The sequence below is a fragment of the Diprion similis genome, chromosome 2, assembly GCF_021155765.1.
Source record: "Diprion similis isolate iyDipSimi1 chromosome 2, iyDipSimi1.1, whole genome shotgun sequence".
In the NCBI taxonomy this organism is placed as follows: domain Eukaryota; kingdom Metazoa; phylum Arthropoda; class Insecta; order Hymenoptera; family Diprionidae; genus Diprion; species Diprion similis.
The window spans coordinates 12,911,941-12,937,822 of NC_060106.1; the positions used below are offsets into that span (position 1 = coordinate 12,911,941).

At 45.7% G+C, this 25,882-nt stretch overlaps 1 protein-coding gene across 2 annotated transcripts; it reads left to right on the forward strand.

The window, feature by feature from the left end:
- Nucleotides 1-6,905: 6,905 nt before the first annotated feature.
- On the forward strand, nucleotides 6,906-25,180 carry LOC124416517. Of its 2 annotated transcripts, none has more exons than XM_046897660.1 (7): nucleotides 6,906-7,932; nucleotides 8,045-8,275; nucleotides 16,272-16,385; nucleotides 16,505-16,591; nucleotides 23,259-23,462; nucleotides 23,713-23,898; nucleotides 24,003-25,180. In XM_046897660.1, the coding sequence occupies exons 1-7, from the start codon at nucleotides 7,665-7,667 to the stop codon at nucleotides 24,710-24,712; spliced, it is 1,800 nt and encodes a 599-aa protein (XP_046753616.1). In that variant the 5' UTR covers nucleotides 6,906-7,664; the 3' UTR covers nucleotides 24,713-25,180. The 2 variants fall into 2 exon arrangements, with proteins under 2 accessions (XP_046753616.1, XP_046753617.1); XM_046897661.1 differs by having other exon boundaries at nucleotides 16,514-16,591.
- The last annotated feature ends 702 nt before the right edge of the window (nucleotides 25,181-25,882 follow it).

Below are 25,882 nucleotides of genomic sequence, written 5' to 3' on the forward strand. Positions count from 1 at the left end.
CGACTTTTTTTGCCGAGCATTCGCGTAGAAAACGAAGCTGCCTTGAGTCTTTCGGGGTTGGTACACGTTCCGTCGTCATAAGGATACACAGAGTCTTTAATCGCAATGCCGTGAACGACTACTTCCTCCGGCGAAATCTTTTAATTATCTTAAGTGTCGTCTTGAGGGTTAGGCGGCAACTGACAAGGACGGTCATAATATTTAATCGCTATTCATTTATTTCGCTGAAAGCCGTCTTAGTGCCCCGTTTCGGGGTGTCGATGATCGTAAAACTATTGTCCGTTTGACTCCTATAATTTTCACCCTTTCCTCAGACGGTTTCTGTAATTTACGCTTACACTTGATACCCTCGATGATGTGGAGAACTGTTTTCAAAGGTGGTGGCTTCGCCTCTGGGCTACTGTCGCTCGGAACACGGAGTTTGTGGAACCGCATAATTCAGCCTCAGGACAAAATATCATCTTTCAACGAAAATTCACCTCGCTTTAACCCTTCCAATCTTAAAGATTATGGAACAAACGAGAGCCAAGGAGGTGCATAAATAGGGTGCGAACTTTAGGGTGGCTGGCAACCCCTTGAAACTGTCTACTCTACAATGGGGCCTGGTAGTCCCATGACGGCATAGTTTTCCATTCCTCAATAGAATATATGAGCGTGGTGAACGGCTGGAAGCTATGAATCGTGTTAATTAATTACACAGATTGCCTTTACTGGTTGAATAAGTTTTAATAAAAACCCCTGGATCGGTAGTTAGATAAACGTGATCCATCAGTAGGTCTCTCACAACCTTGGACATATATTATATTCGTCGTAAAAAAAAATTTTCCCTACATTTCTGATATCACATCGGAAGCGAGAAAAATTTGGAGAATTGAAAAACCGCATATAGATGAATTGAAAAGTTCTCAACATTTTCCAATATCTAACTGCAGTCCAACCATGTGCTGTAAACTTACGACACTTACGTATAGAAGTTGGTGAAACGGCAGGGAAACTGTTTTTATTGGAAACTTTGTACACCGAGGAGAAGAAAAGAGGAACCGTTAACTTTATATGTTATCGTCGCGATTAAGTAGGTCGGTATCGGCTGCATCCGTATGATCGTAACACCTACCTATATAATTCTCGTTCAACTTTCTCGAGGGCAAAGAGTATGAGTATAACAAACCTCGCCACGAGGTAACGCGGATGTGGATGTTGTATCTACGTCTGCTTTCAATCTGCATGATAAGAAATTGCGATTTCCGTATTTCCGCTTTCTCGGTCCTCCGTTTGGACGGGAGAAAAGAAAGGAGTTGCGACGCCGGCTTGTGAGCGAAAGGTCGAGGAATGGCGGGTCGGTACTCTGCAGCCAGTTTCATTAAAAAATCCCTGTGACGTTACGGAGAATCTCCCCGAAAGAAAACAATCCAACTTTTATCTCCGAGAAATGAACGCGCCGCTTCGCCCTCATCTCTCCGCGCCACATCCACTTTCTTCGGAAAGGCCAACGATCCCCTGACGCAACCTCATCCCCCCATGTTTTCCTCCCAGAGTGCGGGGGAGGCGAGGGTGCCGTTTCATTTTTTGACACCCGGTGTATTTGATTCCGCCCTTGTAATAAACCCTGGGTGAGGGGGTGGGGGTGGGGGTGGGGGGCGAGTGCCCGCTTTCCCTAGACGTCGCTGGTAGTCCCTACATGTCATATCGACACCTCGCCCCAAGGGGTAAGTCGGTGGGTGGCTGGCGGCCGGGTAATTTGCTTCCTTATTCTACTCCGTCAACTTCGTCAACCCCACCAGGTCCCGAGGTCTCGGTAGGTGGTCGCATTTGCTCGAGAATCGTTTCCAAGGATCTTCGCAATGGCTTCGGTAACGATTTTTGGAACAAGTATTTTTCGCCTGTGAATGCCGGTAGCTAACATGGTGGAAAGAACCGACCTAAGCCTCGATTATTTTACATTCCCCCGCCTTCTAGCGCACGGCCGAGCTAATGTGGCTGACTGTAATACAGCTAACCTGATGAAGCCCCGACGTGTCTTCCTTGTATAATCTTATTTGGCCGACTAGCAGCTTGCCTGATACCAGGACTGACAGCGCTAAGAATCTACTCCTTTGGTTTCTTCGAGGGGACAGACCGTCGGAATCACGGCTGCTGTTTCGGGGTCGAATCAATTGGAGTTCAGCTTTTATGCATTTTTGAACAACCCTTCGTCTCGGACTCGACTACGAGATGGCACTTTATACCTTTTTGATCCCATAAAAACAAAGTACTTCAATAGCCATTCGTGAATTTTTAACCAACCGCAATTTTGAAGCTGTTCTTTGGTATTAGAAATTTTTAATTCTGATAGTTTGCTTTTGTTGATTCGTGTTTCATTATAGTATTGCATAGCTTGTGAAGTAAAACCAAGAAATCAACGTCATGTCGTTGGTTGATTTGTACAGGCAAAAGAAACGGAACATCTGTAACTTGTTGTGAGTTTAGTGTTTGTAAGAAACGAGAATTTTCAAAGATTTCATAATACTCACCTTCTTATTTGACGTAGGTGATGGAAAGAAAGGAGGAAATCAAATGCACCTGGAAAAATGACGGATTGACTCATGCAGCTCGTGTGACATTTGAAAATTGTTGTACGAAATGAAAGTTCGATTATAGCTACTTACTGTAAGACTTCTAATTCCAGTTTTACGATTTTTTACCCTTCCGATGGCTTATCGATAAAATTGAAGGAACGAGGGTAAGGATCTAGAAAAATTGAAAAATAGCAGCGTCACAATGTGAAAGTTTCAAAAACGTTATCATCCATTTTACAAAAAATATAGAGAAATCAAAATGGCAAAAGGTCGAAATTTAGCAAGAAAAAAAATAGAACAGTCAAAGTTCCGTCGTTTTGAAAACTCCACATGGCGACCATTCTATTTTTTTTCATCTTTCTTAATTCCTTCTCCCTTTATCCAAATAATGAATAAAACTACGATTACGAATAATTGAAGTATGACTGCAAAAATCCGAGTAAAAAAAAACGTAATTTTATCTCAACCCAACGTTTCGTGAAAAATTTTCTATTCCCCTTATCTTTTGGCAAACGTGTAAAGGTGAAACCTTCGCGACACGAAGTAACACGTCGAGGCCAACCCGCAAGGACCGCATCCTAGACGATCCGAGAACCCGATCCTCCCCGTGTCGTAGCGAGTTTCTCCGGTTCCCCTACCACCGGGGTACCCGCCGCGACTTTCTCGCGCTGCGGGAGGACAGAATTCACCCTAAGAAGCCTTTAAGAACCGAGCCAAGGTGGTGGTGGCGTTGGTGGGGTTTAAAAAGGCTCGCATGCGCACCCCGGGAAAAACTCCGATCCGCCCCCAGAACCGCCTCCGCCGTCTCTCGTCGTCTCTCTTCTCCGTCCCCCTCGTTTGAACCTCGGCAAGTTCGCCCCCCTCCTCACCCCTCCCCGCTTCACCCACCCACCTCTGACTCCGACACCCCCAAGACGTCGCGACGACTTGTGAGTTTTTCGAGTATTGTCCGCTATACCATGTGCAAACTGTGAGTTCCAATTTTAAGCCTTTCGGTGTCATTCGAATTTCGCGAAAAAAAGTATAAAACTTTACTCTCAGAGTGTTCATCGAATTATTCAGGGGTTCTGAACTGATTGCTTTATTTATATCATCGTGTGTTACAGTTTGTCTGAAATGTTGCGTAAGACCGACGAAGATCTTGTAATTCCACGTGTCAATCATCGATTAAAATTCTGATCAATTCGATCGACGTTTCGTTTAATTTTATTCAATTAATTTCAAGCAGGTATTTGGTGATTCGTTTCAACTGTTTTTCGTGGACCCCGATACGTCAAATTCGCGTTAACCGTTGATTGTTCGCGATGTGCTGATTAAGTGTGTGTCAAGAAGCTCATCAACGCTACCGTTGTATTTTTTTTTCCAAAACAGTTTCAAACGCGACTACGGATCAAACGGTTTTGAAACTGAACTTCAAATATTCCGATTCAGGGAATTCAAGCTTCGGTCGAAAAGTGAAATAACTGGAATAACGAAACATTGATCGTTGTGGGGTGAAATTCTACGATTAAAATTATATAGAGGCACACAACAAGTGGGATGAAAAATTGATCAGTAACGTTTATCAACCAAATTTCTTTCGCTATTAAAATTCACGTCGATGTGCTGTTTCCACTTCAGTTTTTTCATCATTCCACCTCCCCCCCCCCCTCTGTCCCCCTTCATCCCTCTATATTCTCTACTCGAGTTCATTAAATCAAATTATTTGTTACTGCGGGTGAACAGCCGCAGTAGCGGGTGGCAAGTAAACCGGTTGATCTAATTGGTCGCCAGCGCAGGTAATTGCTCGGTCCCCATAATTGGTCCAATTAATTTAAGCAAAAAAACCTGTTGGCAATCGAATGTCGCCTTCCCTCCCCCCGCGATAGAGCAGCGAGGCCTCGTAAGGGTCTACGACGTGAGCGCGATTTGAGATAACGCGCAGACGCGGTGTGCGAATTTTGTAAAATAAGCGCAATGTACGAGATCTGTTCTTTCGCTTGTTGCGAAAATATTATCGCACATGGCTAACAAGCGGGTCGTAGATTATTAAATTGAATGGACGGATAACGCGTCGTTACGGATTTGTCACGTGCAGCGATGGTTGATGGGGCCACGGGCTTGCAATCAAGGCTCTTCGCCCACTGGATGGCCGCTCTTTTCAACCCCGAATGAAACTTCGGACGCGGAGGAGCTGAGATTCGACGGCTGCAAGGGCGAGGCGAATCTATGCGAATCTATGCGCCTTCGCCTGGTGTTACGACTTTTTTGCCTCTAGCCCGGGGGCGCCATGCAGGGGGGCTTGCATTGTTACATGCAGGGGTGGATTACGGGGGGTTCTCATTTAGGGTCCTGCCACTTCGGCAGAGATCCCATGATCAATAGTAGTGCCGCGGTGGTCGTCGAGCGAGCGGAATTGCGGAGTCCTCTCTAGCAGAACATGTAATAACTTTGATAAGCCCAAATTCGTACGATCAGTGCTAATGACGTACCTTCGCTTGTCGCAAATTCATATATCTCGCTATTAATTTGCTGCTGTGGGATCGATTTCCATGAAATTACAGTGACGCACATGCGGTGATGTAAAAGTGGGAAAAGCTTTTCGTCGGTTGAATAACGAATTTGCAAGAAATCGCGTATTCCCATTGTCTGAAAGTCTTGAAATATAATGGGGATTAAAAATTCCTATAGAATTTTAACGGCTTAACGATCTTAAATGGTGATAGCATTATATATTTATGCTATATTTCGATTTCATTTGAAAACGATGAGTATATCACGCGAGACTTATTACAATGAGAATCGGTATCGATCCTGTTGAGCATGAACGTTGGCTAAGATTCTCTGCCGGTAATTACGTCGGTCGCGTTTCCCTGAATTCTGGAAACGCAATCCGATCCGATAGTTTGACGAAATCGCGTAACATTAAGGTCGTGTCAATGCCCGTGCGAACGAAAGCAACTAGATCTGGTTACCGTCACTGCATTGTATAGGTTCGAAATGAACCCCCACCCTCGGACCCCCTAGCATCTCATCCCCTTGACGGGCCGACCCCCAGCCCCCCGTCCGCCGGCGCGCACCCCTATTTCTCAACGCTAAACGCAACTAGGGTTTCAACTGTCCTTGTTTTCCTTTCTTCGCAGTGTTGTTCCAAGTGGGACGTGAAACAGTTGTCGAACATAAAACGCTACTGAGGGATCAGTGTTACACGCGTGTAAAAACGAATGCGATAGAAATAATTACAAAAGGAAAAAAAGAAAGTTTAACGAATCCGTCAATAATTACGGATGTCAAGGCGGAGAAAATTCGTTTTTTAACTTGCAGACACGAGTGCTTATATTCACGGTGCGATTTTTTTTTTTTTTTTATCTATTTATTTGTTTTTTTTGTTGCCAAAGTATCTATAAGCATGAACATTGTTTCAAAAGAATATCGATTCTTTTAATGATAATCGGTATAATTGTGCAATTTTTTTCTCTTCCTTTTTTTTCCCAATGAGCGTAAAAAAATACTGAGTGAAAAAGTGACGTGTGAGGAGTGACGAAGAGAGTTTAAAATGTAAATTGTGCGAGTGACGAGTATTCGAGTGAAAAAAAAAAAAAAAAAAAAAAAAAAAACTATAAAAATGAATGGAAATTTTGAAAAACTAACGAATACGCTACCGCGTGAAACCCGAAAGTGACGCGTCAATGATCCGTCAGAAAAATGCTTCTCGAGCCTGGAGTGATCGGAGTACTAAAGAGGAGGGAGGAGGCCTGACTCGATCGAAGTGACGCATCATCGTCACCGTCATTATCATCGTCGTGATCGACTGCATCCGCTAGTTTTGATCGCGCTGACAAGGCGAGCACCACGTGAGGGTGGTTTTCCCCGCCCGCCGTATTTTTCCCCTCTGCGTGAAAAAGCAGCCCCGCCAGCGTCGCGGCGCCTATGGTGGTGGCGGTGGTGGGGGTCGGAGGTCGGGGGTCGGGGCTGGGGGCGGCGGCCTCAAAAATACACCGCAACCACACCGCGCACCTCTACCGCAGAAGCCGCCACTTTCTACCGCCAAACCCAAACGCAACCACCGGCCGCAAGACTTACCCTTATTCTCGTGCTCCGGTTAACTTGGACCCGTGACAACTTCTCAACTCTGGTCACACCGCTGAGGAATTTTGACATTCGCTGAGCAGCCTGGTGCACATAAATTACCTCGAGAGCTTCTGACGTTTTTTAGTTTTTGGAAATTTCACTACGAAATTTTTTACCCCACTTTGACCGATTTTTGGTTTCTTTAAAGAGCGAATTTCTCGGTCAAAACACGACGGGCTTAAACTGTGAAAAAGAAAATAGTGGTGATCAGGTGTTTTGAGAGAATAACACGTTCGATTTGTGATATTTCGGTGTGAATATCGGAAGAGACTTTTTACTGTGAACAGAACTTACCGAGACTCGTTACTTCGAATAGTGTTTTGTGATGTATCGATGCGTAGTTCTGTGACGTAGTTTCAGAGCTATTAGTTGAGGAAACTGAAAAGTTTTTCTGTCGGGGAAAGAAGAGACCCGATCGCAGCGGAAACAGCTCGAGTATAATAAACGAGAGTGCAGAGAGACGAGTGAAGGGCAAAATTCAGCGAAGCAAAAATCGTAAAAAGGGAAATCGTGAAATCTCCTCGATTCCAATAAAACGAATTTTCTCCGCGACTTGGCAGTCAAGTTTTGAAGAATTTGCAAACGGCCGCTCAACTCTGTCTAAGGATAATGAAATAAGGATCAAAGGCCGTGCCGGAGGAGGAGCAACAGCATCGGTGGCGGCCCCCCGATTCCGTCTGTTTCGTAGTACGTACTCTCCGACCCGGGAACAAATCTAATTCCCGAGGGAAGCGATTGATATATTGGTGTTCCGGGACCGATTGAAGGAATCGGCATTTCTCAGGCGCGAATAATCGCCGCCTGGATCCTCCCAGCGATTCAACTGGTTCCGGAATCTTTTATTACTCGGCTAGGATCGCGGAGTCGCAATTCGTCAAAGCTGCACCGTCATCGGGGAAACGGGATTGCGAAGAAGCGTTGAGCCGCAGGTTCGATCCGGAATCGCCGTTCGGACATGAATTAATTTCCGAACCGGGTAATGCACGACCTTTCGGTCTCATGACGAATCCTTCGCGTGCGGCCGTCCGTTCGGAGGATCGCCCTCTTCGCTTGGAATACAGGGATTCCACCGTGGCTTGCGCGAGCACCAGGGGTCGGCGGCTTCGGGGCTACTCCAGGAAAAGGATGCACCTGGCGAACGACGTCCCTGCCCAGGGCAACCAGGGCACGAACCACCTGCCGGACTATCCGCCCAGCGCGGATCTCCTCGTCGAGCGAACCCTCGACGGACTGCTCGCCGAGCATCCCGGGGAGTTGATAAGGACCGGTGAGCTTTCCTTGATTATTATTTTCAAACTCTTGGCCGATTTTTAGCATTAGCGACGATGCCGAGGGAGAACGAATGCAATTATCTCGAATCCCGTGTGCTCTATCAAAAGGATGTCCGCACGTCGTCTGCACGGTTCTTCCGGGGCACTGGAGGTCCAACAAGACGCTGCCGGTCGCCTTCAAGGTCGTCGCTCTGGGCGAGGTCAACGACGGCACTCTGGTCACCGTCCGGGCCGGAAACGACGAAAACTGCTGCGCCGAGCTGAGGAACTCGACCGCCCTGATGAAGAACCAGGTGGCCAAGTTTAATGACCTCAGGTTCGTCGGGAGGAGCGGAAGAGGTGAGTGCGATTTCCGATTTGCAATTTGCGATTTGTGATTTGCGGCGAGGAAAGACGAACGGCCGCGTTTAAGGGATGATTCTTCGGAAATCGGGGAGGTGGATATTCCCGGGCGCGTCTACCGGGGATGAATGATTCAGCGGGTACATTAGGGGGGATCCCAGATGGCCTCATTTCTCTATCGCCCAGTCCTTATTCGGGCTCATTTTTAATTCACTCAACAAATACCGGAGCCCGACCCCCTCCATCCATCCGTCTGTCGGCGGACACAGGATTTTTAATTCCAGACCTTCGTTAATAATTCACGGGCTCCTTTGCTGGAGCAGCGGTGGTTTCGTCCCTCAAGGAAAAAGAAGCCTCTGGGTTAGCGCGTTGCACCTGAATAATACATCGTAATAATCGGCCCCATTACCAGTAGTTAATGCCTAAGGAAAGAAAACTCCTCGGGGCTGAGTATCGCCGCGTTACTTTTCTTTCAGCCGACTCGACACTCTGACGTTTCACTTCAAGGGGCTACAGGCGACCTCCTAATGTCATTTATGCTCTCGCGCTATTGGGAAAGCAAACATTCTTTCACAATCAGAAGCCAGACATTTTGAATCCCGTTTTTCACTCTAACTGAAGCAAAAAATGTCAACGTACTGGCAAAAATTGCGCTGCAATTTTAGGAAACCGTTTTTCCTAGAATTGTGGAAAAACTATGATTGTTATCATCGAAAGATCAAAAAATTCTGGCGCTGTTATCATATTCCCTACAGATTTTCCCATCCTATACTTCGACTTGTTCATCATCATTCGCTCACTTTTCTTCGCGGAAAAATTGAGTGAAATTTCTGAAGAGGGTCCCTGCAGAAGCCGCGGATAAATGCTCAGCCAGAGACGGTGGCATTGCTTAACGACGAGGCTGTCGGCTTGTTTATGGTAAATTGGAAAGGGAAATTGCAGTTAGATCGGGGGACGCGATGAACGACGAAAGCCACCCTCTTCGCGGGATTCGGGAGGGGTGGGGGTGCAAGACGGGCCGGGTTTTTCAGATTTTTTAACTGTCAACGGTAATGGTTCACGTCTCAGGAACATTTTCCGACCTCTTAGCTCCGGATTGCCAGAATTGCTCGCGTCAAAAGACAAACCCTCTTATACACAGCTGCTGGGAATCTCACCTCTAAATCGTTCCCAATTCTTATCGCTGACACCCTTCGCCGACGGGTTTCACGCGCCTTATCTCTCAGTTCTGTGTGACTGAAATCTTTTAAGTCTTCCGCAAGTTCAACCAAACCTCACTACATGTTTTTTAATTTCGCCTATAATTGCGAAATTCAAATTCCGCCTACAACGGATCGCTAAATCACGAAGAGATGAGCATGAATTTGTTAAATCAGTCGAGTTTTTAGACAAACGTAATATTCGAGGATCAAGCTAAAGAGGTAATCTTGAAATTATTCAAATACAACTGGACGAACGTAAATTAGTTTTGTTTGTGCACAGCATCGAAGCGATGGTTGCGATTCAGTTGAATTAACGTGAAAACAAAGTGAAAATTTATCGTCGTTTCGCATTTTAAGAGGATAAATTACAAAAATATACCAGAAAGCGGAATGATCTCTGGAGATTAGGGTAAGCACACTATATGTATATGTATATGTATATGTACTGGGAGCGATGCTACCATTTCGGAATTTTTCGCTGCGGGGAATCGAGTATTTGAAATAGGGATTGTTCCGGCGAGTGGCTGAGTCTAAGCGGCTTTGGTTTCCATGGCAATAAGCTCTCATTACTGCATTACTGCCATCTCCTAACTATCAAACAGAGATTGACGGTATACCGGCCCAAGGCTATAGTTAGTCGGGTAAAGTAAGCCCAAATTCGTATACCTGATATCGATCGTACTTGGGAACTGGATACACTAGGTTTACACTCGTGACTTGTTGATAAAGGGTTCCGGTGCAATAGTCACGTCGTTACACATGAATTCGCGAAATGAATTCAGCAAAACTGGTTAGACGTAATCAATTGAGAATTTCTTTTTCCGACCAAAAGCTTCGTTTTTCCGAAACTGGCTATGAAGCGCGTCGATTTTTGCGCACTCGAGCATCGAATATTGCGAAATTGCGAAGGTGTGGGTAGGGTAGGGAGGGGGCAAAAGAGCGAGACAAACAACATAAATTTAAGATTTATTTCACGAATCCGTTTAATTGCAATACGGGCAAAGCTGCTGAGCCTCGTTGAAGTCAGGCTATTTTTCAAAACCCTGATCCGTCTGTCATTGTTCACCAAAAATTGTTTCGCGTTATTACCCTAATTTTTCCTGCCATTTTTGAGACGTGTCACGTGATCGTATTCCACTTCTCCTCCAAATTGTTGCAGCGCTTTCTGATCATCTACGATAAAAACTCCGATTTCTATTGAGTATAACCAACGCGTTGAATGGGAAAAAAAATTGTTCATCAATCCATGCAACGACAGTAACAATAAAAAGAAGTTTGATGATGAAATTTTTGTCAATAAAAATTTATTCTAACCGCATATTCAATGGAAATGTAAGTTTGCGAGCGTATATACAAAAGTTTGGTCAATGTACAGTGACAGAAACGAGAATAAACAAAGGAAAAAATTGAGAGAGGTGGAGAGAAAGAAACAGATTGTTGTTAATCTGGGGAGTTCCGGACGCTCTAGAAACGGGAAATATTATCGTAGCAACGCAGGGCGTTATACATCATACGGCTCTCTCTGCTTTGCGATTCAGCCTCGAACCGTCGAGGATTAGCGTCAACCTCCGACGACTAGGAGGCTGGAGTCAAGCCGGCGTTAGTAGGTAGGTACCTACGTACCTACGTACCTACGTACCTACGTACGCGAGTGAATCCGTGTGCGTCGGCGTTGCGACGTAGTCGAAACGACGAACGAGTCGCATAAATACAGGAATTACTGATGTTTTATGACGGTTCGCGATTCTCTCCTCGTGTGGGCAAAGCTCTGAAAGAGCGTCCATTGGGGAGATTTCGTCGACCATACACATACGAGTACATATGCACACACGTGACAGCGTCATCGATAATTTCACGGTGTGCACTGCGGAGGTAAACGTACCGGATCGCGGATAATAATAATAATAATAATAATAATAATAACAACAACAGCAATCGTTGAAACGCGGAGAAAGAAATGAGACATGATTCCGTCGCGAAATTAGAGCAGTTGTGAGTTAAATTCAAACGGTGTAATACGAAGGAATAAGGTGGATGTGAGAAAAATCCGTGAAACGTGGAAAAGCGTATATATAATAATGAAAAATAAAACGTTCACCCGCGAATGGGCCTGAATGATTTAATAACTCGAAAGAACTGTCCGGGTTGAGAAGGGTTGACGTACAATCTGTCGCCCTTAAAAAAAACCAGCCCTTTTTATTTTTTCCAACCTCCAGATCTGTCGGTCCGCACAAACTCTGATACTGTTACCATAGGGTTCTTGGGGTAGGAGAGCGCTCGAGTGTCGGTAGTAGTTGGTACGATTGGACGTGTGAATTCGCGGGCCAACCTGTGGCTCTGGATGAAAAAGAGAAGGAGACGACTAGAAAGAGAGAAAAAAAAAAAGAAAAAATGATTAACAAAACACGAAACACCAAAAAAAAGATTGCAACGACTAACGAGGCGGTCGTTGGGCAGTAAAGCAAATCTGTGCGACGACTCAGCTTCAGTTTTTGTCCCTCCCGTATCTCCTTGGATCAAAGAATGCCGGACGTACCGAAAGCAAGGTCTTAATTAAAGTTTCAGGTGACCAGCAGCGCGAGGCGTGCGGACTTCGTTAGGTTTGTAAAATTTTTTCCCCCCTTCGTTTCCGTTTGACACCAACTTTGAAGATCAGTGGACGGAGCTCATCGTAAAGATAACGATTCGTCGAACGTGAGAGACCGATTTGTTCCGGAGAGGAGGAGGGCTGTTTGCACTTTTTTCCCAATTAAAAATTAAAAATCTACATCCCTTCGCGAGTCACTTGCGAGGTTGGTATACCTGTTTCAGGTAGAATCGTGCACAGTTGACTAACTGCGCCGTCGATCTACCTTCTCCCACGGATTACACATATTTTATCTCCCTTTCATTCGTCCGGCGGCGGCGTCTTCCGCACCAGAGATTTCGCTTCTACTACATCCAGGAATTCACCTCGCCATATCTGATATTTAACTGACGATAATTTTAGCGATGAATACACTACCGTCTGTCTGAACGATATACATATTTTATACAGCGCGGACCGGACATTCTATCTTTGGTTACCAATCTCGACGACGCGATGTACTCCAATTTCATGCCAGTCCTTTATCCATGATTACTACTGCGGTAAGTTAACTATTTAGATAGGTGTAGCCGATTTCGTGTCGGATGAATTCAAACTGGCAGGTGATCCGATCGCTACGTTATGAAAATAGCATTAGGCTGCTGATGTCGGAAATTCATTTATCGGGTTGATTCAATGACGGTTGACAACAAAGTTGGAAAAAAAAAAAATTTGGTACCGGTTAGTGAAGAGTAATGTAAAAAATGTTTGCAGGAAGATTTTGACATATTGTTTTTTTTCTATGGTACGGAAATCTTTATTTGAAATTATAAATATAAATAATAATAACGTTGTATAGATGAATTTTGACAAACCATCCCCGTTTGTCAGAGTTGTTTCGTGTGAGTCCCCTTAAGCCTTGAAAGGAGAGCCTCGCCGAGTTCACCGCTGATATTTTACTCCCCGCACGGTAAATCTTTTTGAAATATTCCCGCACGCAATACGGTGTACCTGTCCCTCAACAGCGATTCGGGTAGTCAAAACGTCAGAATCTTAAAACACTGCAAACACCCTGAAATAACACTGGAGTGGCAAACAGAGGTTCAACCCCGCCATTCCGCGCCTCCTTTTGCTCGGGTGGCAAACAGGGGAGTTTTTAACACTGTATGATCCCTGAGTAAACTTAGGGTGAATATGAAATGGTTAAAAACCTGAATGCCGATGTTTTTGTGAACCATCCTCGCCCGAGGCGGGCGTAAGATGCCCGCAGTAATTATTCAAATTTTGATCCTCGAATTCGGTGATGAGAAATAAAATGTCACTCGTTCAACGGCGCCAAGTTGCTGTGGAAACGCGGTTCACTTTTTAATTGTGTAATACGAGTCTCGAGGAAATTACTACTGGTGTAGAGAAATAGAAAACTGATAAAATAATAAAATAAAAGGAAGACGAGAAAGGGAGTCTAGACAGTGGAGAGACGATACAACTACCGAATTGGTATAAGGAGACAGAATCGATGCGGTATTTTCAAGGGGTACTGTGTTCGCCACACAGTAAACGAGCTTTCTTGGAATCTCTCCAAAATGAGAGAAACTTCTTGTATCTTTTCTTTCTCTCTTTTATGGCGACGTCAACAACTTTACGATTTCGTTAACGTCTGTTCGCATAATTTTTCTCACTATATAAGTATATCGAGTCTCCACCTTGGATCCGAATTAGACTTATTCTCTCGGCGGATTCTCTGGCTTCCCTGGCGTTTAGGCCTGTCGCGAAATCCTAACAAGGCGAAAGTTTATTGCTGTGGTCCCGTAGGTGAGGGATGAGAAGCGGTTTCGAGGGTTGCCAAACGTCGAGGGGGCGTAGGTGAAGGGGAAGGGTGGAGGGTGGAGGGTGGAGAGGCGGCATTTTGGGGTGTTTATGAGGCATTATGTGTAACACGCTGGAAGAACGACTCCCCCGCAATTTTGGTGCTTGTGATACAGTTAGCGAAGGCGCGCGCGTGTAGGCCTGAACCGTCGGTGGTATTAAATCGGAAGGAAAAAAAATATTAATTAACGTCTACGAAACAGCAGATTCCTCGCCGTTGGAATTTCAGTTAGTGTAAATTATCGTTCAGCGTGTACATAATGTATTCGGGCATATTCATCTATCGGTAATTGCATCTTCGCCAATCTATGTATGTTAGGGTTATCGTTGAATGGAAGATAATGTTGGAGGGTCATAACTCGGCTCGAAATGTAGAAAAAATTGCTCTCTAATTTTTTCAGATTTTTATTCCATACTAGTCGTGAGGTGTTTTAATTTAGTATGTTATTTTTTAATGGTTTTTCAACCTATATAACGTCGTATTTTACACTTTTGTTAAATCTTCATTGAATCTCGAATCGACGTTATTTTCGATTGTATGGGAACAAGATGTGTGGGGAATTCTATTCTAATGCTCATGAATTATGTACAAAAAAGAAAGGCCAGCAGTGAGACTCAGGGCTCGAAATAAAAGTCTGAGAAAATTAGAGATTTGTTTTTTTTTATACTTAAAGCCAATCTACGAACATCCACATTGAAATTGAAAAAAAAAACGTTTATGAAAGTTATAATAAAAATTGCGTTTTTCACATTATGTGAGCCCGTATTAAATTTTTTTTATAATAGGTATATAGTACTCGTCCAAGGTAGAATCTTCGTATAAAAATCCCGTTTGTAAATCCATGCAGTCATTTTTGCAGAAAATTTGTAATTAGGAATTTAGGTGATCTGTTGGTCGTTTGAATTGTTCAAAGGATGCCGTCTGGGAATTTTTAGATACCTACTCGAAGAAAAGCTTTGAGTTCGACTCTCGACTGCTTACCGAAAAATCTTCTTACGGAAGAAGTTCTTTCGCAGGAAGTGAGGGAAAATATGAGCCGCGACAGGGGGCGACAAAAGTAGTGACAAAGCGGTCGCTGACGTAACCGACTCGTCGCCTGCAATCCTCCCGTTTCCGTTACCTCTTATCTCGTTTTTCTATCCCTCAGTCATTTCGCCCTAGGCGATGTTTTGTTTTCGCTGCTCTCTGGGTGTGGAAACTCGCAAGTCTCCCGTTTCGCTGGATATTTTGCGTGGCTCGACGGAGCGGAGACAAAGCTGTTAAATGTCGTGGTTCACCGTGAAAATCCTCCACCATCCTGGCTTTCGCCATAAAATAAAACTACTCAGTTTTCCCCGCGAGCGAACCGACGTCGTTTGCGACATCAACGCTCGCAAGATTTTCCGGAAGTTGGGAAAAATCTGAGAAATTGAAGCCCCGAATTCGACGAGGCTTTGAGGTCGGTCGACCAATTAGAATTAAATAATTCGCGAAGACTGTGATTATATACGTACAGCTATGAGGGGTGGGGGGAAACAACGGAGGGAAAAAGATGCGAAGGAGAATTCCAAACGGAGTCGTAACTCAACCGCGGAACGAATTAAAAAGCATAAAAATGCGGCGAACGCAAGAGTTCGGTTTCTCGGATAGCCCACAAGCCGGGGGTGCAAGTTCGCGGTGAGTCGCGTTGCTCTGCCGTGTTCCACGTGCCTGTTTCCCTCTATTATTCAAATCCAATCCACGTAGCCGCAAAGTGCTTATTCCCATTTCCCCCAGCCTCAGTCTCACTTTCCAATCTTTTTATCACCAGAAAATGATAAATTTTAGATCGAAACCGTCACTCGCCGCTCACCGCGGTCGCTGTGTAATCAAATAAAATTCTGATTGTCCGCGTGTGTAGTTGCAGCACTGCTTTTGAATTCCAAATAAGTAGAGACTCGGGAGAAAAGGAAAGAAAATTAAATAATACCAGGGAATTCCAAATATATATATATATATATATATATATTCTATTTTCAAAAGTTTTCACCTAATTCCTCAACACGATTATGGGTGATCCGAGTGCGGGATAAAGGCCATGGCGAAACGTATAAGCTCATAGTGAATTTGGCGAATTGGTTGTGTCATAGCGTTGAACGGTTACAGGATGTGCAGAGGCAGTAACGCGCTGCACTGTGCCACGTTTACTGGAAACAAAACATAAATGTGCCGGAAGTAAGGGGTAGTCGGATGGCGCCGCAGCGTCGGGAGGGCCGTATGGGGAAAACCGACGGGAATATGCTAATGCCGTAAACATACGTACTTATGGACCGGGTTTGGCGAGTTCTGGACGAGATCGACTCGGCGAGGTATGAAAACGCGTCATTTTTCACGTTTCAGGAAAGAGTTTCACCCTGACGATCATGCTGCAAACGTCGCCGCCGCAGGTGGCAACCTTGTCGAAGGCCATAAAGGTTACAGTTGACGGTCCCAGAGAGCCCAGGTCGAAAACAAGTGAGTACCTATGAAATTTATTTTGGATTTGCCTTATTCGAGTTGTCTTGCAAGTATATACGGTCGAATGCCGCTGCCTTCGTATCTATACGAGGAATTCACGCAGTGTCCTGTTTCAGGACATCAAGCTTTTCATCCTTATCACTTTGGGCCTCGTACTTTCACTTTCGCACATCCTCAGGATCATCTGGGATTCAAATTAACTGGTGAGTCGTTAGCCCTCAGTTTTTTTGTTTTGTTTTTTTTTTTTTGCTTTTGTTTTCTTCTTATTTTCGACACTTCAGCTCCGTGTATTGACACGTCACGCGAAATCTCATCGTGGAAATGACCGAGTACGTGAAATACCGAATGCAGGAAAGTTATATCATCCCGAGCGAGTGACTGTTAAACGAGTTCTTGCAAGGCTGCATGGGATTCGTTGATAACTAAGTTTACAGCCCTTGCGAAAGCGACGCTCCGGTAGTCTTCGTCGCGAGAAGGGTGTCAAAATTGAGCGGCACCGGTTGCTGCGAAGTCAAAATTGAGTTTTGACTTCGAGTCTAAGTAGAGGAGAGTCTGATTAAGTCGGGCTCTTTGCCTCTGGAGGGGGGAGGGAGGGGTTCTTCACTAACTGGAGAACTTTGTCTTTTCAATTCCTGTCTGCAGAGCAGCTGTATATTATAAGCTCGATGCGACTTTTCTCGCTACCTTCGACAATAATTTGCCAACGGTTTTGCCATCGCATAGTCCTGCGAAAAGGCTCCTGTTTCTTCGTCAAGCAAATGCTTCAAATTCACTCTTCTGCGTTTATGCCATAAAATTAAATACGAAGACAAACGATTTTCATTCAGCCAGACTGCGTTTACCGTTCGAGAAGGGTTTTCCGGGCGCGTTGAAACTCGGCCAGAACTCGAAATTTTGACGAAACCGGCCTCGGTGAGTGGGAAGTGATATTGGTGCACCGACAGTGTATTGTTTCGGCATGATAAGCGGCTTAACACACCCTCTGTTCAGCGACTCAGCTTCCCTCGCCTACCACACCATCCCAGTACCACCACCACCCCCGCCACCACCATCACTACGAATTTAGCCCCACGGACGACCCCGCAGTTGCGATCAAAATCGTAACGACAATGAAAGCTGGCCAAGCTCGGTGGGTCGTGGAGCCAAATTTTGCCAGATTTTATCTCCCAGTTGTATAAGCTGTAACGGTGCGTCCAAAAATCAATTTTTCTACGGGGGATGAAAAGTCGAGAACAGAAGAAACGGCTGAAAAGATTATCCCGAATTTTTCATTCGTAGAAGTGACATCGTGTAACGTGGCAGAGTGAGCCGGAGTTTGTGTAAGGGGAGACGTTGCAAGGGAGGCGGTGTAGGGTTTCGAAATTCAAACTTTCCGCGTTACCCGACGAACCCCTTCGGTCATTTAGTTCGACGGATAAAACACAGGTTGCGCCGCCGTCCACTCCTCTTCCGAGCGGTCAGCACCCACCCCGTCCACCCCAACCCCCAGTTCCCAACCCCCGAGCCGAACCACCCGCTTCGCGATCCGAAGCCCGAGCCATCCTCGCGTGTGATCCCAAGAGGGTATCATCGGTGTAGTAAGGGTGTGTTTCAAGGGGTGGTTTATTAGATCCCGGCGCCAAGGGTTGATAAAGGAGACCCAAGCAGGGGTTGTTAAGGTGTCCATTGAGGTGTAACTAGGGGCTTGTTATTAAATTTCGTTCGGCCCACCTCAGCGCCAGAAGGGACGAGTTTCACGGGTTTTCACAAATGCTAAGAATATGGCTGATCGCTGCAGTCGCGTCGGTTTATTCGTTCTTTGCCCCCCGCCTCCCATTACTTCGAAGGGATACCCGATCGATGTGCGCTCTAACAAACGAAGAATATTTCAGCATTTTTCATTCGCTCAGTTTCTTATCAAAGTAATTTCCTTCTACCAGAATTGCCAAGCTCCTTCTTTCATGTTTGTAAGTGGTATATTCTTTTCTCTAATGCTCTCGTATACTTTTTTTTCTACCTAAGTTCGTAACTCATACCGCTTGGTTTTACTTCGTAAAGAGAAATTCCGGTTGTTATTCTTGAATATAAAAATTTTTCCAAATTAGCAAGCGCTCTTGGAGTCATGTAAAGCCTTTCCTACGTGCCGTCCTCTCTCTCTCTCTATCTCTCTCTGTACCCGTACGTTTAGTCGCCAATTTAAAATCCAGGAGTAAAAACGCCCCAATCAAGGTCTCTCGGCGTCTTGCTAAGGGGATGAAAAATCCGGAAGAGAGGTTTAAGTTAACAAGAGTTCCCGTTGGCCGCCGCCCTTCGCTGCCCTCCGTCACCCTCAGCCTCCCGTGTCAATTAACCGCCTCCAGGGGCGGAAAAATCGCAACCCCTGTTTCAATAAGGTGGCCTTTACCTCATTTGGGGGAGATTGTTAGGAGCGCGTTTAAAACTGTCGACTCCGGACTCGCTCGGATCGCTTTGCAATAAATTTACGCTCTTAAAGCAGAACCTTTCATGTTTTTATTTCCTCCCTTAGTCTCTAGGCCATCGCTTGAGATTGGTAATGTAGTGCGGAGTTGGTTTTCGAGCAACTCGACAATTCCTTAAAAATAAATACCCGTCATACGCTGCAGCCGCACAATTTTAGGAATCAACCAAACGACCCAAGCCTGAATTATTCCTCCCGCAGTAAAGTAGATTTAATTAAAAGTCCCCCGCGTTTTGTTTTCGTACGAAAGTCCCCTTTGAAAATAAACACTTTCTAAGGATTCTAAGACTCTTAGCGCGTATCCGTGGAGGAGTTCGAGGCTGATCTTGGCAGGGAAGCGTCGCGTCGGATCAAGGGTTGTCCACTTCTCGTTCGGCGGCAACCTTTGCCTCGAAACGCTGTCTCGAATTTCGCAAAGGAGAGACACAGGGGTTGCCTCTATCTCCCTCCTTTCATTTCATTCTTTACATTTCGTTTCCTCGGTTTAATCAGGTCTGCACAGCATCTCCGAGCGAGGGTTGTTTACTCCCGCGGTAACAATAACGGGTATCCCTTATATCCCGAGATCGGACGGATTCACCCACACGCCTCATCCTGTAGACACAATTGTTATTACACTCATCGATCCGCGCAACGGATCAACAATTACTCTCGTTCCGTTTTAGCGATGTACGTATATATATATATATATACTCTTTCTCCCGAAAAGACCGGCTTCAACCGTGAAAGGGTTGAAAGAAAACCGCGAGCCACGTGACCCGAGGCGAAGCACGTACTATTCCGTTTCCCGAAATTTCTACTGGTGACACTTACTGGTGCAGGAGGAGGGACCTTTTGGGGTGGCATTTTAGGGGTTGCTACGCTGCGATAATGAGAACAGGAGCAGCCGGGTGAGTCGGGTTGGGCTTGGTTCGAGTAAAGACTCCCTTCGCCACCCTCGCACACCCCGTCCACCAACCTCGACACCACACCCCCATAACTAGCGGAAGAACGCGGGAGTACCGAGCCGAGGAAAGAGCAAGGCTCCTCTCGTTGCGCAAGGGTTAGCACCTTGAGAAGGGCGTTTTAGACGCCTGTTTTGCATAGATTTAAATAGATAAGAAGAGAGGAGCCGAGGAAGAGAGTGAGAAGGGGCGGGGAGGGGGGGAAGGGGGAGGAAAATACGAGAATTAATTTATTATGTGTTTTAGGATTCGGGACTTTAAGAGATCCCCGGATTTACAGTTCAGTTTGGGTTTAGGTTTTCGTGGGGTTGGCTCGTCGGAGTTTCACTTAATACCTCTTTAAGGCCTTCCGAGTAAAGCACGGGAAGTCTTAGGTTCGGATCTTGTTTACTCAGCGAGGATTTTCGATAATTCATTATGGTTTCAAGGAGTTTAATTAAAAAAGCCTTCCGCCTTCTGCAAACACGTGGTTCCTTTGTTTTCTTCGATCAGGCTATCCCTTCAACACCCTCTTGGAGAGAGATTTATATCTCAAACGACAATAAAACTTTCCACATGTTGCATTGAATTCTTTTTATATTTTTGGTATTTCAAAAGAAAATTAAACAGCAATTCGATCAGTCTTGAGACAAAAGAGATTTTTATGAATCAGAAATGTATATGCGTGAAATTTAATCCATCGTGGGCAGCCTGCATCTTTCAAAATATGAAAAAATTTACATTTACTTTCAAAATCCATAAAAACCTATTTCTACAACCCAAAAGGTCGGATTTATTTTATCGTTTTTTTTTTTTTATCTTTATCATCCAGAATTTTAAGAGAAATGATGAAAAAAAAGTTCTCGTGATCAAAAATTTGTCGTTTCTGAATACGGCATGAGAAAAAAAAACGGTTCTAGGCTTTCATAGTTGAGGCTACATACTTTTAGAAAAACAATACCGTGAACGCGTCGGCTCCGAAAAGTTGTATTATTTGACCACTTGAAAATGGGAAATTACGATTATGCGAAAATCGGATAATTTTCAAGAAACAGATAATATAGTGATTTAGTGATGGTAGATAATATACTTTGAATATCTACGGAAATTATTAACGCCGCGGGCGAACTGGGTCGTTAAAGACTCACGTGTGACTTCTACTGTCTGTTACTCGTCAACTGACTCTTGGATCTTGACGTCTGCATACAACTAACTTTTTTTAGGGTGGTTAGCCAAGTCCTGCTCAACGGTTGTCTCAGTAAAATACACAAGAGCAATATCGAGTGTGCCTTGAAAGTGAAGTCATACTGGATTGTTTAAGATTCGTAACGAAATTGTCGAAATTCATTTCTACAGATTTTTCGGATTAGATTTCTTTCAAAGTCGTATGATCAATGTGATTTCGAACGAGGATCCCTCAACTCTGGATCGCAGATAGTCAAGCCGAAGGCATTTGACCTCGGGTAGATTGAGAGCTTTTCTGATCACTAGCTGATTAGCGCCAAATGAATTTGGTAGCACGTATAAGGGTTGCTCCATGCACGTTCGAAGGATGATAGTTTATAATACGTCATCCCTTAAAAGGGACGTCATCCCTTGCTAGAACAGCTTAGAGTATAGCTACCGAAGGAAACTACCCATGGGGTCGTAACGCTTAAGCTTAGCATTTCTCACCCTTTAAAGGGTAGCGCGTCGGTTCTGCTGCTTCGTCTCCGTCTTCGTCGCCGTTCTCTCCTTGCGCGAACCCTTTTCCCACACCCCTCATTAGTCTTCATTTGTTTTCGGAATTATCGCCCCCGCCTCTGTTCACCCGGTTCAAGGCGAAAGGGTGGGCTTTCAAGTTTATTAAATTGAAAATATGTTACGGGTAGTTTGGGTTAGCTGGTGTGGCACGAGCCGTGCAGGGGTGAAACTTCCGAGGGTGCAAATTTGAAGTTCAAGTGCCGGCTTGCCGGAGGAATTTTGCGCCTCGGTTTCAACGCACAGCGGAATTGTAAATCCAAGAATACTCAAAATTATCTAGCAAAACTCCGCCGTGGCTTTTCCTCGGGTCAGCGGTATATTTAAAATATTTTCCATCTCAGAATTAAATTTCACTAAAGGACTCGATCGCTCACCACTACTTCGAGGCGTTCGTTAACCGGATATTCCGTTTCACTCGACTCGGTAAACAAAGCGTGCAGCAAGGCAGCTCGTGAATTTTCCAGTAGATCAAACAACGCTGGCAGCATAGCCGAGATAGATTACAAAATCAGACAAAATAATCGAACGAGAATTAATTAATTCACTACTTTCCGACCGCAGGCGAATTTCCATTAATCCGTTGGTCGCTTACACACATGTTCCATTCATGCGTCTGCGTTTCGCACACAGTCGAATCAGACACTCGAGTTTATACGTGTAACACACGAGTAAACGAGGAAACGAGCACTCGTCGCTGGATGCAATGGGCGCTTGCATGACAGGGCGAGCGAAGGCTCTTTGCTTCGTAAGCTCCGGTCCGAAGCTTTTCAAGTCGCAGGCTCTTATCGTTTTCTTAATCCTCTCATAAAGTCCCGGGTAGGTATTGTGCAGCTGTACACAGGTACGAACATCGCGCCGGTAGTAGTACGCTAGATAGCAGTGTCCTCTCTGTTTTCCGAGCTTAAAGAGAGCTTAAAAAGTTCCCCTCCGACCCCCTCCCCAACCCCTATCGCTCCCGCCAGAGCTTTTTCCCCCCACTCGCGGGGCGCGCATTTGCGGCCAACCAATCCGGCCAGCCGCAAGCGCCACAGGTCACGCCCAGGAGCCAGTAGCTCGGTATGTATCCCTACCATCGACTTCCCCTCCGTTTCCCGCTCTCGTTTAACTTCAAGAGCAGAGAAGCTTGCAGCTAGCTTTGAGGGGGACTTTTTTTAAAAATCTTTCTACTGCTTACGGATGACGATGTAATCTAAGAAGATCTTTCGAAATTAACTCCGTGTCGATATCTCGCTTCTCGAGATGACGAATGTTCAAATCGGAGCGATATGGACGGATAAAAATAACGGGAATCGATCAAAACTTTGTCTCGTGAAATCTTAGCTGACGCCAGGTGGTAACGAAATGTGGAAAGAGGAGTCTTTTTCACTCTATGGAATTCAATTACTAATTCGCAGATGTGTTCGCGAATAATCTACCCGAGCTTGCGGCTTTGACTAATCGGTACATATTTAGCAGCAGAAATCGGTAGATACAGTTGAATTTTGCAGAAAACATTCCCCCTCGATAGTTCTTGTGGTAGATAATCGAGCACTTCGGAGAACAATGATCGACGAAGTAAATCCAAAGTAAAATTCATTATTTGAAAAACACCCCTACGCAACTTCGAGTCATACTTCTCTTGAAATTTAATGCTGTATGGAAGGGGTGTTGGCTGCAGGTGATATCGAACGCCGCGACGAATACGCGAAGCTTTCAACGCGGGCGGACATTACGCTAAGTAACCTGGTATTTTATTTGATCTCTTAGGACTGCCACACCTGGGCCTGGAGGGAGTTGGAGCCGGGGGTGGATGGGGAGGTTTGCCCCGTGGCGGTCTCCCCCCGCACTGTCTTCCGCCGCCGCCGCCAGGCCACCACTCGCATTCCCACCCCCCGGCAGGAGGTGCCTCAGCATTCAACCCGTTCCAGCACGCTATTGAGCAGCGCTCGCCAAGAGTGCCCGCTACCACCGGTAAGGAACTTCTCGGTAACAGGAATCTCGACGTATCTTACAATTAGCCCAACTTCCGACTTGGCCTGAGATCAAAGACCGGCGAAATGGTTTTCGCTGAACCGTTCGCGTTCAATGTATACCTCCTTGTCTTCTCTTTCCTTTTTCAACGGGCCTCTTCTCAACGTCTATAGCGAGGCAGCTGCTGCTGCTACCGCTGCCTAACGAGCCTTATCGTCCCAACGTCATGTGTCGACTGTTTACTTTGCAGAGTCTTCGCGTGGAGATCTTGGTCCCATAACCGTTTCTGTGAGGGAAGTTAGCCCCACGGCATCACCTGGAAACGGGCCAGGACTGCTAACCACCGCTGCTGTCGCCGCACCAACTCCGCCAGCTGAGCCAACAAACGCTACGTCAAGTCCGTCGACCCACCACCCGCCTCATCATCATTTCCAAGGTATTACCCCCTCGAGTTATCGCTCGTACGCCACCTGGCCCGCGCTTGACGCGCCTTTTTCGAATACGCACCAGATCGATTCATCCCAATTTCCATGGTTCCAGGCCTCCATCCGGCGCTTCTTGGTCCGCACAACCCGCTCTTTAGCTCGATATTCGCACCTCTGGTCCCACATCAGTCGCATTGGTTGTTCAACCAGTTGTATCAGTCGCAACCGGAGTGGCACGCGTTGGCGTTGCATATGGCGCACCAGCGTCTTCAGATGCCGGACATCCGGCCTGGGCAGTTGCGGAAACGGCGTGGATCCAGCGGCAGCCCCGACGGAAGTTCGAAGGACGATCCTCAGCGGGAGGAGGAGGCTCTGGAGGACAGGGACGGGGACGTCGAAGAGAGGGAGAGATCTCGGGACACCGACAGTCCCGAGGGTAGCATCGAGGTCGACGACGAGTCCGACCGCAGGATAGAAGGGGCGAACAGGGTCCCCATCGGACGGAAACGGGACCGCACGAGAAGCGAGGACTCCTCGGAAGAGCTGACCATCTGCATCCAGACGAACGTCAACAATTTCAAGGAGGATTCGAGCGTCGCCAGCGACCTGGACAACAGGACAGATCTGACGATAAAAATACGACTCGAGGAAACCGTCGACTTGAGTACCAAGAGCAGTAATCACGACAAGGAGAACAGGGAGGAGGACTTGAGCAAGGGTCAGGATCTGACCACGCGGAGAAAGGAGGAGGAGGTGGCCACCAGGGAACCAAAGAGACCCAGGCGGGAGAACACGCCACCCAGGCAAGTCTGGAGACCCTACTAGACCGTTCCTGAGGAAACGGAATCTTAGCGTAAGAAGTTAAGAACCGTCGGTGGACACTCTTCGCGGCGAAAGCCACGGGTTTTCAAAATCGGTAATCCGAGGTTAGATCTCGATGTAGGCTCGTGGCGCCTAGTGATGTTTACACCTCAGTGGGCAGTTGAGTTTCCCCGCAACTGGTCGGCGACTGAGGTGACCCGGGGTGGCCGTCGTGGCCGTCGTGGCCGTCGTGGTCGGCGTGGTCGAAGCGGCCGAGACGCAGGGGCTGATGGCGGGTCAGCCTCGAGTGCCGTTGGGATCCAGGAGAAGGCGTCCCGTTGATACAGTTTTCGGCACGACGAAGATACCAAGCGACGATGTGCCCGGTGTGTTTTCGATGTTCGGCCGCTTCGATGCGTTCGCAAGTCAGCGAGTCCTTTTGGATATAGTCAGAAAATCGAGATGGTTACTCGTCGATGGTTCGATTTTTTTTTCTTTCTTTTTTTTTTTTTTTTTGTTTGATTGGTTTTTTTTCTCTGATTCCTGAAGACCGTGGTGGAAATATTATCATGAAAGAATTCTTAACGATTCATGGACTAACCAGGGTTAACGTCTGTTTAACTTGTATATATAATAATGACGTCCTAAATTGAGTATAAGAAAATTATAAGCAACATTGTCGTTCTTGTTGAACGAGTCGTGACGGTCTTACTAACGTGATTGTCACTGTTTGAATGAGAATTCATGTGGAGAATCACGAGGAGATGTTACGTCAGTGGTTAATTATCGACGATGACATGTGTATCCGTAATGTGATCGTGTGTACTGAGTCGTTAGGAGAATTCAATACCTTTGGTAGCGGTGAAAAATTAAATCCCTTCCAAATCTTGTTTTCAGCTGTTATTTATTAACGATTAAAGCTGTAACATTATGAAAGAATCTTCGACTTGAATTGGATTTGACAAGGTGGCGGATTATTAAACATGTCGTTGCAACGAGCCCTCTGACTCAAAAACCAAGGTATAATGGCCAATTGAAATTATGTTGTTAGGAAATAGACATGTTTTCAGTTCGAAATAATAACCTTAATAATAATTCAAACAACAATGTTTACGTACGAACAATTGAATACATCGAAATTTGAATTGCACATTGATTAACCGTTGAAAACGAATAATTGTTTCTTATAGTCTC